Source organism: Mauremys mutica, chromosome 13, assembly GCF_020497125.1.
Source record: "Mauremys mutica isolate MM-2020 ecotype Southern chromosome 13, ASM2049712v1, whole genome shotgun sequence".
In the NCBI taxonomy this organism is placed as follows: domain Eukaryota; kingdom Metazoa; phylum Chordata; order Testudines; family Geoemydidae; genus Mauremys; species Mauremys mutica.
Window position 1 is genome coordinate 48013164 of NC_059084.1, and position 17814 is coordinate 48030977.

Sequence of the window (17814 nt, forward strand, 5' to 3'; positions counted from 1 at the left end):
ATCCCCTAGAGCACAGACTGTGTGTTCCAGTCAGCTGGCACTTTAGAAATTCATTTCCCTTTTTTGTGCCAGTCCCGGATCTGCTCTGTGTCACTGTGTCTCTGGTGCAGTAACAGGTGCCAGTGTCTGCAGCTGTCAGCGAGCGGAGCTGGAGATAAACTTCGTCCTTCCAAGTATCCCTGGTGATGGTGACACGAGGTGTGAGAGCCGAGTTATACTCTGTGGTTCCCCCGTTAACTGTATGTCGGCTAAATCCCATCCATTCCAGCCCTTTCCCGGGGGGCAGGCGCAGGGGGGGCTCTAGCTTCTTTGCCACCCCAAGCATGGCAGTGCACCTGGGGGAGGTCGCCGGTCCCGCGGCTTCGGCATCCCCGACGCTGAATTGCCACCGAAGCCAAAGGACTGGTGGACCTCCCGCAGGCAGGCCCCCGAAGTCTGCCTGACTGCCGCCCTCACAGGGACCGTCAGGGCACCCCTAGCAGCTTGCTGCCCCAGGCACGCGCTTGGAGTGCTGCTGCCTGGAGCCATTGCTGGTTGCACACATACAGAACTGGAAATGACTGCCTAGGAAGGAGCACTGCAGAAAGGAATCTGGGGGTCATAGGGGATCACAAGCTTGATATGAGTCAACAATGTAACACTATTTAGAAAAGTGAACATCATTCTGGGTTGTATTAGCAGGAGTGTTGTAAGCAACCCACTTAATTCTCCTGCTCTCCTCCACACTGATTACGCCTCAACTTAAATATTGTGTCCAGTTCTGGGTGCCACATTTCAGGAAAGAGGTGGACAAATTAGAAAAAGTCCAGAGAAGAGCAACAAAAATAATTAAAAGTCTAGAAAACATGACCTATGAGGGAAGATTGAAAACTCTGAGTTTGTTTAGTCCGGAGAAGAGAAGACTGAGGGGGACGTGATAACAGTTTGAAAGTACATAAAAGGAGAAGTACAAGGAGGAAAGTGACAAATTTTTCTCTTTAACCTCTAAGGATAGGACAAGAAGCAATGGACTTAAATTGCATCAAGTGAGGTTTGACATTAGAAAAAACTTCCTAACTATCAGGGTGGTTAAGCACTGGAATAAATTTCCCAGAGAGGTTGTGGAATCTCCCTCACTGAAGATTTTTAAGAGCAGGTTAGACAAACACCTGTCACGTATGGTGTCTAGATAACACTAAATCCTGCCATGAGTGCAGGGGACGGGACTAGATGACTTCTCCAGGTCCCTTCCAATCCCAGGGTTCTATGATTCTACAGATGGATATTGAGCTCGGAAACCTGAGCACGGATTTGTTTTTCACTCTGGTTGTAGATCCAGTTCCTGTGCCCAGGGCTGGATTGTTTGGGGAAGTGCTGCCCCCACGCGGCGCACGGGAGAAGGGCGGTTCTGCGCCTCGGGTTTTTGTATGAGCCCTGTCGAGATTCCCCCCACTGTGTCTCTCGCACAGTAATAGCGGGCGGTGTCCTCGGGTTTCAGGCCGGTCAGTTGCAGATACAGCAGGTTGCTGGGATTGTCCCTGGAGATGGTGAATCGCCCTTTGACTGCATCAGCGTAGTATGTGCTACTCCCACTGCCACTGCTGATACGGGCGACCCACTCCAGCCCCTTCCCGGGGGCCTGGCGGACCCAGTCCATCCAGTAGCTTCTGAAGGTGAACCCGGAGGCTTTGCAGGAGAGGCGGAGAGAGTCTCCGGGCTTTTTCACATCCCCTCCGGACTCCACCAGCTGCACCTGGGACCGGACACCTGGGAATAACAATTAATTATGGGGAACATGAGTGCCTCGGGCAATAGCACAATAATCCCCCACCTCCCCAATACATCCAGCCCATGGAAAGGGAGAATGTACCTTCCAGACATGCTGCAGTGAGAACGAGATACATCCAAAGCCTCATTGTCCCGGGTGCTGGAGCGGGAAGTTCTCAGGGGACTGGTTGGTCACTGCACAGACCCAGAGGCTGCGGATTGTGTCTCCGGGTGCAGCCTGGGCAGAGAGAGGGGCAGATTTAAACAGGAAACTCTCACCCTCATTTGCATATCCCCCTCCTTATAAGAGACACGCAGCATCTCCTAGCGCGAATTCAGTTTCTTTGTGTGCGGTTGAGGGAAGAGGCGGCACTTTGTCTCTGTGGTACCGCCCTTGTCTCAGTCGGAGACTCCTACTTGACCAGAAGGAGACTAACTGGCATCTTCTTTATCCCTCCACTAGCTCCCACACCTAACCGTGACCTTGAGCACGGGCGACTCCAGGCACCAGTGCTCCAAGCGCCTGCCTGGGGTGCAAGCTGGGGGTGTGCTTTGTGGGTTGCTGCTAGGGTGGCAGATAGGGTGCCTTCGGGGGCTTGACTGCGGAGAGTCTGCTGGTCCTGTGGCTTCAGCGGACTTCCCACAGTTTACTGAAGCCACGGAATCAGCAGATCCTCCGTGCTTGGGGTGACAAAATGTCTAGAGCTGATCCTGAGGATAAACTCCACTTTCATATATGTCTTAACCGGAAAACTACATGAATACCTTACTTAGAACACCAAATCCTGACTTTACCTAGGATGCAATTCTAACCCCAAATGTACATTCTAATCTGATTTTTCTCCATGCTAAGATGGAGGTTTATTCCTGTTTTTGTAACTTTGAAGCTGAGCCTAGAGAGGAATCATCTGTGTTTTAAATCTATTTATTACCCTGTAAAGTTACTTTCCATCCTGATTTTTGCAGGTGTGATTCTTTTACTTTTTTTTTTTAAATAAAATTCTCCTTTTAAGAACCTGACTGATTTTCAGTGTCCTAAAAACCAAGAGGTTTGATCTGTGCTCACATTGTAACCAATTGGTTGGTAGATTATTCTCAAGCCTCCCCAGGAAAGGGGGTGAAGGGGCTTGGGAGAATATTTTGGGGAAATAGGGACTCCAAGTGGTCCATTTCCTGAATTTTTTTGGCTAAACCACTTGGTGGTGGCAGCAATAGCATTCAAGGACAAGGAAAGGATTTGTGCCTTGGGGAAGTTTTTAACCTAAACTGGTAGAAATAAGCTTAGGGGGTCTTTCATGCAGGTCCCCACATCTGTACCCCAGAATGGGGAGGGAACCCTGACAGAGCCACATTAACCACATTGTCCAATAAAGTTGTGAGGTAACAAAATAAAGCTCTGTTATCAATCACAGCCATTGCAGTGTCACTCATAGACCAATCCGTCACCCTTCAATAGATTTACTGGGGAGAAAATACCTTCCAAAGCCACAGCAATGAAAACTAGGAGACAAGGCTAATTTTTCCTGCTGTTCGAGGCAGGGGTGGCTCTAGGAATTGCGCCGCCCCAAGCAGGGCAGCACGCCGCTGGGGGCGCTCTGGCGGTCACCGGTGGACCTCCTGCTGACGTGCCTGCGGAGGGTCCGCTGGTCCCACGGCTCCAGTGGACCTCCCGCAGGCATGCCTGCGGAGGCTCCACCGAAGCCGCAGGACCAGCAGACTCTCCACAGGCATGCCTGCGGAAGGTCCACTGGAGCCACCTGCCGCCCTCCCGGCGACAGGCAGAGCGCCCCCCACGGCACGCCGCCCCAAGCATGCACTTGGCGCGCTGGAGCCGGCCCTGGTTCGAGGGGAAATTTCTCAGGGAATTGGCAGGGGGCTGCAGATTGTCTCCCCTGGTGCAGCCTGGGCAGAGAGATAGACAGATTTAAACAGGAGACTCTCACTTTTGTTTGCATATCACCCTGTTTATAAGACACACAACTTCTGTTGTGGAACAAGCTCCATTTTTTTTTAATCTGGGACCAAGAAGGAGCTGGATTTTCCCTCTGTGGTACAACCTCCTGCCCTGTCAGTATCAGAGCACGATTGGCTTTGCACTTCCTACGTCATTCTGAGGAGGTCAAATTCTCATCTCTTTTATCCGAACCCGAACCCTAACCCTAAATTTAAGGATGAACTCTAACCCCAAATTTAATATTTACCTTAATCCTAAAAGGAAATGTAAAACCTAACCTTACCCTAAATCCTTACAGTAGCGCTAAAAGTACCTCTAACTTCAGGGGTAAACTCTAACCCCATCTTTTGACTTTTACCCTTCATTTAATTTTAATTTATACCTTGAACCTAATGGTACATTCTGAACTTTCCCTAACCACCATAGAGGTAATTTCTAACCCTATGTTTTAAAACTCACCCAAACTGAATTGTTCACCTAAATCCTAAAACCTTACTCCAGCTGTAATTCTGAGAGTAAACTATAACTCTAAACATCAAAGCTAAAACACAATGTGTAAACTTAACCCTAACCTCAAACACTTATCTTTAACTCTCCCCTTTAACCCAAATTTATGCCCTATCTCTACATCCTGTCCGACTAATGCTAATTATTACTCTAAACCACTATTTTAACCCAAAACGTAGCCCCAGTCTTAACTCTAAACTTTATCCTTCCCTAAGATAAACTCTAAGCCAGGGATCAGCAACCTTCGGCATGCCACTCGCCAGGATAAGCACCCTGGCTGGCCAGGCCGGTTGGTTTACCTGCCGCATACACAGATTCGGCCAATTGCGGCTCCCACTGGCCTGGGTTCGCTGCTCCAGGCCAATGGGAGCTGCGAGAAGTGGGGGCCAGCACGTCCCTCATCCTGCACCACTTCTCTCAGCCCCCATTGGCCTGGAGCGGTGAACCATGGCCTGTGGGAGCTGCGATCGGCCAAACCTGCGGACACCGCAGGTAAACAAAATGGCCAGGCCCACCAGGATGCTTACCCTGGCGAACCACATGCCAAAGGTTGCTGATCCCTGCTCTGTGCCCTAAATAGTAAATCTAGCTGTAGATGGATAGAATTTAATTCTAAGGTTATTAGCGGTGAGTTACTCTATAGGGCAGAACAAAGAGAGTCAGCTAATATTTTACAGCCTTCCAAGCAATAATGCCAATAGTCGATTGCAGTGGATAACCTTGTATTTGGGAGACGATCTGGTTGGCCGTCAGGTGGGATTTGAAAGTGTTTCTCATGATTCCACAGTTTAGACTGGCATCAGTAGACAGATACTGGGCTAGATGGACCTTTGCTCTGACCCGGTACGGCCATTCTTATGTTCTTATGTTTATGGAAAGCTAGAAGGAGCTCAGGTGCTGGGAACAGAGACCGGGGCTGGAGCAGACAAACGTCTGCTGGGTCTAGTTCTCTTTAAGAGCTTGCCATCCCTACTAATGGGACTGACCCCACCGGCTCCGGGGGAACAATATGTGGGGTAAGGGTTACTCAGGCTAGGAAGGGTTTGCAGGGCCACTCTCAAAATCCCAATGGAGCTGAAATCAAGAACCTTTCTGAGCGCAGACCTCACTGTTTCCAATCAGGTTTGCCTCTCTGGGCTCCAATCCCATGTAGGGTTTAAATGGAAATCGGGACCGTTTCCAAGCTAACCAGTTTGCATCAAGCTCAGAAGCCCTCAGTCCTGAATTTCGGGGGTGTGCGAGGGGCCAGCACATCTGGGAAGAGGAGAGCACATAGGGGCTAGCACAGATGTGTCAGCCAATGCAGGGTCCCTTCACTGGGATGTCTTGTAACCACGATGGTTTGTAATGTCAGAACGCAGTCAGGCACCTGAGGGGAGAGATCAAACAGCTGGTTTGTGGATCTCCAGAGTGAAGTTCGATGGACAGTTAGCAGGACTAGCTCTAGGCACCAGCAAACCAAGCAGGTGCTTGGGGTGGCACAATTCCAGGGGCAGCATTCTGGGAGATTTTTTGTTTTGTTTTGTTTTTTTGCTCAGGGCAGCAAAAAACCTAGAGCCGGCCCTGGTGCTATGTAATGTGAATCACTTGATTCAGTGTGAAATAATCTTCTCTTTGTTCTCTAAAATGTATCTTTTTAAATAATACTCTCCCTTTTTTCCCTCCTGCAGCTGCAAATGTTTCTATGCTCTCCCTATCATCTCAGTCCCAGAGGCTAGCGGAGATTAGAAGGTGAAAAAACCGCACTCAGGACAGACATGTTCTCAGAGCTCATGCAGTCCTTCTGCACTGAAAGAGTTCAGCAGAATGCATGGAGGCAAACAATGGCAGAGTCTAGGAAAGCGTTAAATGAACATGATGAGAGGAGGGAGGAGCACAATGAGATGAGGCAGGATGCAATGCTGAGGCTAATGGGGGAGCAAACTGACATGCTCAGGCATCTGGTGGAGCTGCAGGAAAGGCAGCAGGAGCACAGACCGCCACTGCAGCCCCTGTTTAACCACCTGCCCTTCTCCCCAAGTTCCAGAGCCTCCTCACCCAGATGCCCAAGAATGTGGGGAGAGGCTACGGGCACCCAGCCACTCCACCCCAGAGGATTGCCCAAGCAACAGAAAGCTGGCACTCAATACGTTTTGAACTGTAGTGTGACCTTGTCCTTCCTTCCTCCCCTCATCCACCCCCCCCCCCCGCCGGCCTGGTGCTTCCGTCCTCACCCACCCCTCCCGGCTACCCTGTGAGTTTTCCCCCTATTTGTGTGTTGAATTAATAAAGAATGCATGATTTTGAAACAATAATGACTTTATTGCCTCTGCAAATGGTAATCTAAGGGGGAGGGGAGGGCGGTTGGCTTACAGGGAAGTAGAGTGAACCAAGGGGGCGGGTTTTCATGAAGAAGAAACAAAGATAACTATCACACCATAGCCTGGGCAGTCATGACACTGGTTTTCAAAGCTTCTCTGATGTGCAGGGCACTCAGCTGTGCTCTTCTAATCACTCTGGTTTCTGGCTGTGCATAATCGGCTGCCAAGCGATTTGCCACAACCTCCCATCCCATCAGAAATGTCTCCCCCGCACTCTCACAGATATTGTGGAGCACAGAGTAGGCAGCAATAACAATGGGAATATTGGTTTCACTGAGGTCTAACCTAGTCAGTAACCTGAGCAAATGAGCTTTTAAATTTCCAAATGCACATTCTACCACCATTCTGCACTTGCTCAGCCTGTAGTTGAACTGCTCCGTACTACTGTCCAGGGTGCCTGTGAATGGCTAGGCTGGGTCCCCCAGGATAACTATAGGCATTTCAACATCCCCAATGGTAATTTTCTGGTCTGGGAAGTAAGTTCCTTCCTGCAGCTGTTCAAACAGACCAGAGTTCCTGAAGATGTGAGCATCATGTACCTTTCCCGGCCATCCCACGTTGGTGTCAGTGAAACATCCCTTGTGATCCACCAGTGCTTGCAGCACCATTGAAAAGTACCCCTTGCGGTTTATGTACTGGCTGCCCTGGTGCTCCAGTGCCAAGATAGGGATATGGGTTCCATCTACCGCCCCACCACAGTTAGGGAATCCCATTGCAGCAAAGCCATCCACTATGACCTGCACATTTCCCAGAGTGACTGCCCTTGATAGCAGCAGCTCAGTGATTGCTTTGGTTACTTGGATCACAGCAGCCCCAACAGTAGATTTGCCCACTCCAAATTGATTCCCGACTGACCGGTAGCTGTCTGGCATTGAAAGCTTCCGGAGGGCTATCGCCACTTGCTTCTCCACTGTGAGGGCTGCTCTCATATTGGTATTCTTGCACTTCAGATCAGGGGAAAGCAAGTCACAAAGTTCCATGAAAGTGCCCTTAAGCATGAGAAAGTTTTGCAGCCACTGGGAATCATCCCAGACCTGCAACACTATGCGGTCCAACCAGTCTGTGCTTGTTTCCCAGAATCGGCATTCCAAGGCAGGAACCTGCCCCATTACCACCATGATGTCCAAATTGCTAGGGCCTGTGTTTGAAAGAAGTCTGTGTCCATGTTCTCATCCCTATCGTGATCGCGCTGTTGTTGCCTCCTTGCCTGCTTTTGCAGGTTCTGCACGTACTGCAGGATAATGCATGAGGTGTTTAAAATGCTCACAACAACAGCGGTGATCTGAGTGGGCTCCATGCTTGCCATGATATGGCGTCTGCAGGAGAGCAGAGTTGCAGCAGAAGCGATGGATGACGATGGATGCCACAAGAATAGATATTTATACAGAACAAGGAGAGGACCTGCAAGGTGGATTCATGGCACCAGGAGAGCAGAGATGCAGTGGAAGCGGTGGAAGACAACAGTCAGCACCACACACATTTCCCGAGGAAGAACACATGTATCCGGGAGCCCATGACAGACAACATGGAGAAATTCGCTATCGAAGCAAAAGCAGGAGAGCAGAGTTGCAGCGGAAGCGGTGGAGGATGATGGTTAGCAGTCCTACTGCACCGTCTGCTGAGAGCAGCACCACAGACACCAGGGGCGGCTCTACGTTTTTGGCCGCCCCAAGCAGTCATGCCCGGGAGGCGCCCCCGAGCCGCGGGAGCAGCGGACCTCCCGTGGGCATGACTGCAGAGGGTCCGCTGGTCCCGCGTGGCTCGGCTGGACCTCCCGCAGCTGCGGACGGCTCGCGGGTCCGGCGGCTCCGCTTGAGCTGCCGCAGGCATGCCTGCGGGAGGTCCAGCCGAGCCGCGGGACCAGCGAACCATCCGCAGTCATGCCTGGGGGAGGTCCACTGAAGCCGCCGGCCGAGCGCCCCCTCCGCAGTCATGCCTGCGGCAGGTCCGCTGCTCCCGGGGCTCCGGTGGACCTCCCGCAGGCATGACTGCGGCAGGTCCGCCGGCCCAGCCTGCTGCCCCCCCGGCCGCAAAGGACGCCCCCTAGATTTTGCCGCCCTAGGCACCAGCTTGTTTTGCTGGTGCCTAGAGCCGCCCCTGACAGACACAACAGCAGTGGTGTCAGTGAGCTGAGCTGAGCAGGCTGCACGCTTGCTGTGGTATGGCGCTTGCGTGGAAAAAAGGTGGGAAACAATTGTCTGCCGTTGCTTTCAAGGAGGGAAGGGTGACTGACGACATGTACCCAAAGCCACACACAACAATGTTTTTGCCCCATCAGGCAATGGGAGCTTAACCCAGAATTCCAATGGGGAGCGGAGACTGCGGGAACTGTGGTATAGGTACCCACAGTGCACCACTCTGAAAGTCAATACTAGCCATGGTACTGTGGACGCTCTCCCCAACTTAATGTGTTTAGTGGGGACACACACAATCAACTGTATAAAATTGCTTCCTAAAAATTGACTTCTATAAATTCGACCTAATTTCACAGTGTAAATGAAGATGTGACTCTCTGTGCCTGCGGGCATCAGGGGTTTGTGAAAACCGATCTCCGTTTCTAAGTCTGCATTTGCACCATAGCCATAGGCTGGACCCTGAGACAAGGTAACCTGGAATAGTTAGGCTTCGGGTAGGATTTTGGCCCCTAACTTTGTTGTAGGAGCAACAGTGATCTTTATGCTCTGTATTACTATGCTATGTATAACCTGTATGCTCAAAAGGTCTGTTATACTCCCCTTTTGTCTCCTCTCCCTCTCTGAATACCTGTGAAGTGGCTTTTCCCCTCCCCCTCTCCCCTGGAACGCTTGTGGGATGAACTGGCTGGTTGAACAGATGGAAGATCAGAAGAGCTTCCAGTTGGACAAGGTGTCTGGGACTCTAATTAGGCAGCACTCACACATCCAGTGCAAGGACGCTGCATGGACACTGCTCGAGGTGGACTGTGACCAACCAGATGCGGCCAAGTCATCTCTAGTCGCAGGCCATGGGGAGCAGGTCCTTAAAACGGGAAGGGGCCTTGTGCTCAGCAGTGCACTCACAAGCTTGTACCTCTGTGAAGATCCTTCTCCCGGATCGCCTGGCCAGTGGTTCACTGCGTTGCTTTACATCGTGCCTTGGGAAGACTTACCTTCATCGCTCTGTCCATCGCTGTGCTGTGGGACATTTACCTTCAAGGATCCTAACATCTCCAGTGCCGTGCCTGTCCTGGGAGCGTGAGTATGCAAGTGTGAGTGTGACCCCCCCCCCACACACCTTCTTTTGAGCTCAGCTATCAATATAATAAATGTGGGTCATTAGTACTCCCTAAGCTTACTAACTGGCCCAGTTTCAGGTAACAAACTTCACTAGCTTTCTTTGAAAATACCTGGCACAGTCAATAAATCTTTCCCGATTTCCTTGCCCATGGAGCATTTTGTGTATGATCGACGTCACTGTCAAAAGTCTGAGCCTCCATTGTAGGCAAGCAATGGAGTTGGTTTTGGGGTAGGAATCAGTGTGAGAAAGGCCCAGCCACTTGCAGTAGAGGCAGATGCCCTGTCAGGTCACTACAGCTGAGGAGCTGGGCTTGGATTTCAAATGGATTGGGGCCACCTTAACTCATGGGTCTGATTGGAAAATCCCAGCTCTGCCCCATATCTCCTGCTGTAGCTGATTGTGGTTTGCTCAGGAATGGAGCCGTCTCTGTATGGAGCCCATCGTGAAGCAAGCGGTGACATTGCCAGGGAATTATAGGGTTAAAAGACCATGGCAGATTTTGGATTCACCCTGATGCCTTTTCTCAGCCTGTGCCCAGAACTGCATGGTCACTGCTGCCCTCACGCGGCTCGGGGGAGATGGTGCAGTCTGGGTTTTTGCATCAGCGCTACTAAGTTTTTGCCACCGTGTCTCTAGCACAGTAATAGCGGCCAGTGTCCTCGGCTTTGAGGCCGGTCATTTGTAGATAAGCCGAGCTGACGGAGTTGTCCCGGGAGATGGTGAATCGGCCTTGAACGGCCGGGGAATACCACTGGCTCGATCCACTTGGCTGGCTGACCGTAGCGACCCACTCCAGCCCCTTCCCGGGAGCCTGGCGGATCCAGTACATCCCGTAATCGCTGAAGGTGAACCCGGAGGCTTTGCAGGAGAGGCGGAGAGAGTCTCCGGGCTTTTTCACATCCCCTCCGGACTCCACCAGCTGCACCTGGGACCGGACACCTGAGAACAAAGAGCGGTTACAAATCACTGTAATATGAGCTGCAGCCGTGTAATGTCCCCCTATTTCTCCAATTCAGTTACGAGGAGAAAATACCTTGTAAAGCCGCTACAGTGAAAAGCAAATGGAGCCAAAGCCTCATTTTCCCGGGTGCTGGAGGGGAAAGTTCTCAGGGGACTGGCTGGTCACTGCACAGACCCAGGGGCTGCGGATTGTGTCTCCGGGTGCAGCCTGGGCAGAAGGAGGCAGAGATTTAAAGAGGAAACTCTCACTCTCATTTGCATATCCCGGTCCTTATAAGAGACCCAAACTCTGATGTGATTTCTTAGCGTTCAGAGAGAAGGAATCAGATTATCTCAGGCTGTGTGTTTGTGCAGTCCCGGCACAGTGCGATGGGGTCCCAAGTACACATTTGATAAGGGAAAAGCAAACAGAGGGAGGGTGTAAATCACTCCTAGAGGCGGGGGGAGGAGCAGCTGTGACGGAAGGTGTGTGGGTAACTCAGCAGCCACCCCAACCCACTTCCCGGGTTTCTGTGGGACCCACCAGCCCTTGGGATTAAACCCGGTCCCGGCGCATTTCAGCAGGTGGATGCTCCGGGCTGCTTCGCTTCAGAACCCGCCTGGGTCAGAACAACCTGCGGCTGGGCCCCCGTGGGAGGGGTGAGAAGGGAACAGTGAGGGAAGCGGCCACAACAAACACATCCCCCGTCACCTAACGGGAGACCAACCCCCCCACCCCCGACAGAAGAGAGTCTGCGCTACAGTGAGACCCCAGAACAGCGGGGCGAGGGGAGAAGCTGGTTGGGGGCGGCTCTGGGAGTTGGGTCTCTACAGCCCCTTGTTCTAAGCCAGGGAACCGCTCGGAAAGTGACCTGACAGTCCATGCACCGAGGCTGGGCGGAGATGAATAAAGTTCAGCCTCTGAAGGGTTTGTGACCCGTTCCTGTGGAGTCTTCACCAGCAGGTTATTTACATTGTTGCTCTGGTCACCTGACAAACTGGGCTTCTGCCCCTGTTCTATACATCAGCTGAAGTCAACTCTAGAAATCTGAGCTGAAACTTGCCCCCTGTTCTGAAAGGGCAGGAGGCGCTGGGCATCAGAACAGGCCCACATCCCATCTGCTTACAGAGGTTAAACATGGACCACGTGCGGCAGAGCAGGGGGGAATCCGGATTGTTCACCTCTGAACGTCCGCATGATATTGAGAAACTCCTCTGGGTGAGCTATGCCTTGTGCTTGGAGGTGAGATGTAACTGAGGCAGCCGAGTGCACGTGTAAAAGCGGATCTCCCTAAACATTTATTTTTGTTATGAATTGGTGTCAGGGTTCCCCCTCCCACTACTCAGAACTAGGACCAGCTCTAGGCACCAGCAAAACAAGCACGTGCTTGGGGCGGCACATTTCCAGGAGCAGCATTCTGGCGGATATCTTCAAGAAGTCCAACATCAAGCCCCAGCTCTCCGTGGGCAACAAAGTGTCAACCAACTGCCTGGATGTGGCAGGCGGCAGCCCTCTGGGCTACTGCTACAAATTCTGACTGATCCCGGAGTCCGCCAAGAGCGACTTCATGTTCCTAAAGCCCTACAGCAGGGGGTCGGCAACCTTTGGCACACAGTTCACCAGGGTAAGCACCATGGCTGGCCAGGCCAGTTTGTTTACATGCTGGGTCAGCAGGTTCCACTGATCGCAGCTCCCACTGGCCCGGGTTCGCCACTCCAGGCCAATGGGGGCTGTGGGAAGCGGCACGGGCCTAGGGATGTGCTCGCCATGGCTTCTTGCTGCTCCCATTGGCCTGGAGTGGTGAACCGTGGCCAGTGGGAGCCGCGATCGACCAAACCTGTGGATGTGGCAGGTAAACAAACTGGCCTGGCCTGCCAGGGTGCTTACCCTGGCGAGCTGCGTGCCAGAGGTTGCCGACCCCTGCTCTAGTCTGTATTTCACCTCCGCACATATCACAGGCAGTGCGAGTTACTCAGGCCTCTGGTGGCCCATAGGGTTTTCAGCTCCTCTGTCTCAATAAGAAATTCAGGCAGATACACTCAGCTCAAGCAGATTCAGATGCAGTCGTTGCCGAATGCTGCATCAGTACCGCACCCAGTCAAACAAACAAAAGAAACCCCAACAATATTGCAAAGTGCAAACATGTGTAAAAGCCAAAAAAAAAAAAAAAAGGAGGGGAGGCAGACAAATTTTTTTTGCATGAAGGGTTGGGGGGACCTAGAACCAGCCCTGCTTTGTACAATACTTGCTGCAAATATATAACAGTGGGTGCAACAATGAAGAGGACTCAGAGGGCCCCTTATTCTGTGTTGTGAAGTGCCTGGCTGGGGGATCACGTCTGTGCTTTTACCTAAGGGAGAAATAAAATGATCTCAAATCCCAAGACATCCTTCCCTGGCGTGATAGAGCGTGTTCTGGGGTCAGGGAAAAGCTTCCCTTATTCCTCCTTGCCTTTGGGTTAGACCAGGGGTGGGAAAACTACGGTCTGTGGGCTGGATCTGACCCATCAAGGCTTTGGATCTGGCCCATGGGATTGTCACCCCCTTGTGCCATGGGCCTCGCGCTGCTCCCAGAAGCAGCCGGCACTATGTACCTGCGGCCCTTGGGGGAGGGTGGGCAGCGGGCTCCATGCACTGCCCTAGCCTGCAGGCACTGCACCCCACAACTGCCATTGGCTGGGAATGGGGAACTCTGGCTCCCTGCAGTGACTGTATTTCCTCACCCGGGAACTGAGGGCCTGACTATTGTGAGGTGATACTGGGGTTGGGGGCGGGGGCCAGTCAGCTCTGGAGCCCCGTTCCATGCGCACAAGGGCCATGCAACGTCCGGTCAGGGAGGTCAGTGTCTGGGGAGGGGTCGTGTCCCAGAGAGCTTAGGGGGAGGTAAGTATCAGAGGGGTAGCCGTGTTAGTCTGGATCTGTAAAAGCAGCAAAGAGTCTTGTGGCACCTTATAGACTAACAGCCGTATTGGATCTTGAGCTTTCGTGGGTGAATACCATGTCATGCATCCGACGAAGTGGCTATTCACCCAGGAAAGCTCATGCTCCAATACGTCTGTTAGTCTATAAGGTGCCACAAGACTCTTTGCTGCTTTTAGGGGGAGGTACTTACAGGTGAGGGGAGCGCACGGAGCCCTCTGCCTCCCCTCCCCCCGCTCAGGGGCCGCAGGGACATGGTGCTCGCTGCTTCCGGGAGTGGCATGGGACCAGGGCAGGCAGGCAGGGAGCCTGCTGGAGCTGCTCCAGGTAAACAGCGCTGGGGAGGAGCCTGCCCCTCAAACCTCCCCTGCCCTGAGCCCCCTGATGCACCCCACACCCCTCCTGCCCCCAACCTGCCTTGAGCCCCCCACTTCCCTCCCCCTGCTCTGAGCCCCCTCACTCACTCCGCACCCCCTCCTCCACCCCTGGGTTAGATTGTGGGAGACAAGAACATTTGGCAGCAGGACCAGAATCTGAAACTAGAAACTCTCTGAGTACAAGGGGAAGCAGGTTCAGCTTTTTGTAGCCATGGGAGACCTGGCAGTGACAATTGGCTGGTAGCTAATGCAGGGTGGGAATGTCACACAAGCCTTTGGGGAGTCCTGGGCCAAATCTCACTCAGTGGGAGCTGCGTTCTGTGACCGTAGTGCCCCCATGACCCCACCGCCACCACCAACGGGCCTCTGCTTCTCCCTCAGCAGCCGCCTCTCCTGGACTAACTCCGGACTGGGGTTCACAGATGACGCGGGGGATCTCTGCACCCAGCGGGGTAGTGGGCAGGAAGGGGAGACACGTTGCCCGGGAACGGAAGGGTTAAAACTGCCGGGAGGTTTGTGTTACATTCACCCGGGTGCCGGGTCTCCTGTTCCAGCCCGGAGCGGTGCGTGTGTCACTGCTGCCCCCGCGCGGCTGCCGGGAGAAGCGCGATTCCGCAGCCTGGGTTTTTGTATGATCACAAACCGGTTTCGTGTCACTGTGTCTCGCACAGTAATAGCGGGCGGTGTCCTCGGGCTTCAGGCCGGTCATTTGCAGATACAGCTCACTCTTGGGATCATCCCTGGAGATGGTGAATCGGCCTTTGACGGAATCAAGGTAGTATATAGTACTCCCACCGGTGTATATTTCAGCGACCCATTCTAGCCCCTTGCCAGGAGCCTGTCGGACCCAGTGCATGTAGTAATTGCTGAAGGTGAAGCCGGAGGCTTTGCAGGAGAGGCGGAGAGAGTCTCCGGGCTTTTTCACATCCCCTCCGGATTCCACCAGCTGCACCTGGGACCGGACACCTGAGAACAAAGACAGGCCTTTAATATCGGTATAAAAACAGCGGTAACACAATATTCTTCTAACTCTGCCAGTTATTCGGAGGAGGAAAATACCTTCCAAAGCGGCTAGAGCGAAAATTACAAGGAGCAAAAATCCCATTTTCCCTGGTGCTGGAGGGGAAAGTTCTCAGGGACTGGCCGGTCACTGCACAGACGCAGGGGCTGCGGATTGTGTCTCCGGGTGCAGCCTGGGCAGAGAGAGGCACAGATTTAAACAGGAAACTGTCTCCCTCATTTGCATGTCACCGCTTTATAAGAGACACACACTCCTGCTGCCAGTGATCTGAGTGACTCGCCCTAGGGCTCCGGGTGCGGGAGTCAGACTGTCCCGTGCTGTGTGTCTGTGCAGCGCCGGGCACAGGGCGCTGGGATCCTCCTGACACTTTCGGACCCCTGGGAGGAGTGAAAAGCTCCCTGCAGTGACTGTATTTCCCCACCCAGGAACTGAGGGCCTGGCTATTGTGAGGTGATACTGGGGCTGGGGGTGACTCAGTTCTGGAGCCCTATTCCAGGGGCACAAGGGCCATGCAACGTCCGGTCAGGGGGGGTCAGTGTCCGGGGAGGGGTCGTGTTCCGGGGATCCATTGGGCTGGGCCACCCGCTGGAGAGGGAAGATTCCCCATGGCGCAGGGCGCAGGGGGGATTGGGGACGGAAGCCCCTTTCCCTTCCCGGCAGTGACCGGCTCCATTGAAATGATCCGTGACACTAGGAACGTGATCTGAGCAAGCCTGGCTCGTGCTTTGGGCCCGGTGTAGGGCCCGCCTGTGGGTGCAGGTGGGAGAAGCTAGGGGGGGGGAGGGGGGAGTCTGAGGACAGAGTTAAGTTTGCAGTGGAGCCTCCCTGGGTTATTAGTGGACCAAGCGCGGCCTGACCAGGGACCAGGGTTTCTTGCAATTGGTTCTGGCCACTAATAGAGACAGGGAAATGGCCTAGTTCAGTGGCTGTCCTGTCAGCCGTTCCAGACTGTACTGAATCAGGAGACTGATTTGTCTCGCATACTCCAAGTTTCACCTCACATAAAAAATGTATCAGACATCAAAATACAAAAGTGTCACAGCACCTTATCGAGAAATTGCTGAGTCTCATTTTTATCATATAGTTAGAAAATAAATTGATTGGAATATAAATATTGTACTAAATTTCAGCCTATAGAGCAGTATAAACAAGTCATTGTCCGTATGACGTTTTAGTTTGTACTGAATTGGCTAGTGCTCTTTATGTAGCTTGTTGTAAAACTAGACAAATGTCTGGATGAGCTGATGCATCCCCAGGAAGACCTCCGCTTACCCCGTCTGAGAACCACTGCCCTGTCCCGCTCATTAGAAGGGACACAAACTCCTCTGCTCGGAGATGCAAACTGCTAGCGCGCTGGCTCAGACGCTCCTTATGCTGTTGTACATGGCAGAAACAAACAGCTCCCTTGAATAACCGGAATTCTTTACCCGGGGATTTGGGCCCCCTATGAAATCTATTCTAGTCAACTAAGAGCTGGTGGGAGATTCTGCTCGGAAGCCCCCACTCCCCGTGCACCCTGGGGCGGTGGCTCTGTGGGGTCAGTGACGGGGTCAGGTCCGAGGGTTTCACTGGTTTGGGGGACACCCGCTGGAGGGTGAAGATTCCCCGCGGCGCTGGGGCAAAGTGTCCCCTTCCCTTTCCCAGCAGGGGCCCGCTCCACGGACATGCGCAGTGACCGGGGGCCGGGTCCGTAGCAGGAGCGCCTAGTGCACGGAGCTGGGCGGTGTTGCAGATGGTCGCTGGAGATGGGAGAAGTGCTCGGAGGAAAATCTCAGGCCAGAGTTCAGAGCTGGATGCGCAGCGCCAGGGCGGTGAATGTGCTGAGGGCAGAATGTCTCTGGGGTGAGCACTGAGTGTCACTGACAGCGGAGAATGTCGGGGGGGGGGTTAGAAAAGCCTGGGGGGAGTCTTCACCCGCGACTCCTCATTGCCTGGCTTCTCGGGGTTCTGGCTGATGGTGGGAATTTGCAGCTTAGAGGCCGGCCGGTGCAGTGCCTGGGTATGATGGGGATAACGGCGATGGGCCGGTTCAGGAGTGGGTCTCGCGTGGGTTGAGCCGAAGTGTAATTCCTAAACCAGATCCTGGAGTTTGTCTGTGGGGAGGGGCTGCGGGTTTTTGTTGGTTTGTTTGTTTGTTTCCAGTTTTCTTTTTAAGAGGTGCCAAAATTCCTGTGCTTTACATATTGCGGGGTGGGGGGGGATGCGTGGGGGCTGTAGCACATTCATACTCAGGGCCGCCCACGGGGGGGCGCAAGTGGGGCAATTTGCCCCGGCCCCGCAGGGGCCCCCACCAGAGCTTTTTGGGACCCCTGGAGCGGAGTCCTTCACTGGCTCCGGGGGCCCCACAAAACTCTCGCGGGTCCTGGGTCCCCGGAGCTTCTTCCGCTCGGGGTCTTTGGCGGTGGGGGTTCTTCCCCTCCGGGGCGGAAGGACTCCCCGCCACTGAATTACCGTTGAAGCGGGACCCGCTGCCGAAGTGCCGGATCTTCTGCGGTAATTCGGCGATTTGGGTCCCCGGCGGGGGTCTTTGGGGCGCTTTGGTGGCGGGTCCCAGAGCAGAAGGACCGCCGCTGCCGAATTACCGCCGAAGGGGGCTTCCCGCCGCCGAAGACCCCAGGCCCCCTGAATCCTCTGGGCGGCCTTGGCACAGAGATATTGTTCTGGTTCAAACAGGGAGGAGTTAGAGCTTCAAGCTGGAGCACTGAGCAATTCTGGGAAGGAGACAAACTCCCCTCC

General features: G+C 53.4%; 1 protein-coding gene and 1 gene segment (V, D, J or C); both read right to left on the reverse strand.

The window, feature by feature from the left end:
- Positions 1-1297: 1297 nt before the first annotated feature.
- On the reverse strand, positions 1298-10974 carry LOC123347506 (Ig heavy chain Mem5-like). Its single transcript, XM_044984892.1, has 5 exons — positions 10856-10974; positions 10448-10761; positions 9695-9719; positions 3223-3246; positions 1298-1746 (listed from the first exon to the last, which is right to left on the reverse strand). The coding sequence occupies exons 1-5, from the start codon at positions 10899-10901 to the stop codon at positions 1298-1300; spliced, it is 858 nt and encodes a 285-aa protein (XP_044840827.1). The 5' UTR covers positions 10902-10974.
- A 3741-nt stretch (positions 10975-14715) lies between these two features.
- LOC123348032 lies at positions 14716-15162 on the reverse strand (the record flags this gene model as incomplete). The annotated part of the segment is given in 2 exon segments: positions 14716-15023; positions 15117-15162. Coding segments are annotated over 2 exon segments (354 nt in total), but the record flags the coding sequence as incomplete, so codon positions are not given.
- Between the last annotated feature and the right edge of the window lie 2652 nt (positions 15163-17814).

Bases quoted from the DNA above. Each gene is read 5' to 3' on its own strand.
- LOC123347506 (XM_044984892.1), bottom strand. From the start codon at position 10,901: ATGAGGCTTTGGCTCCATTTGCTTTTCACTGTAGCGGCTTTACAAG. The intron at 10,762-10,855 runs GTATTTTCTCCT...CTTTGTTCTCAG, and splicing joins CACTGTAGCGGCTTTACAAG to GTGTCCGGTCCCAGGTGCAG. The intron at 9,720-10,447 runs GTGGCAAAAACT...AATGTCCCACAG, and splicing joins ATTACTGTGCTAGAGACACG to CACAGCGATGGACAGAGCGA.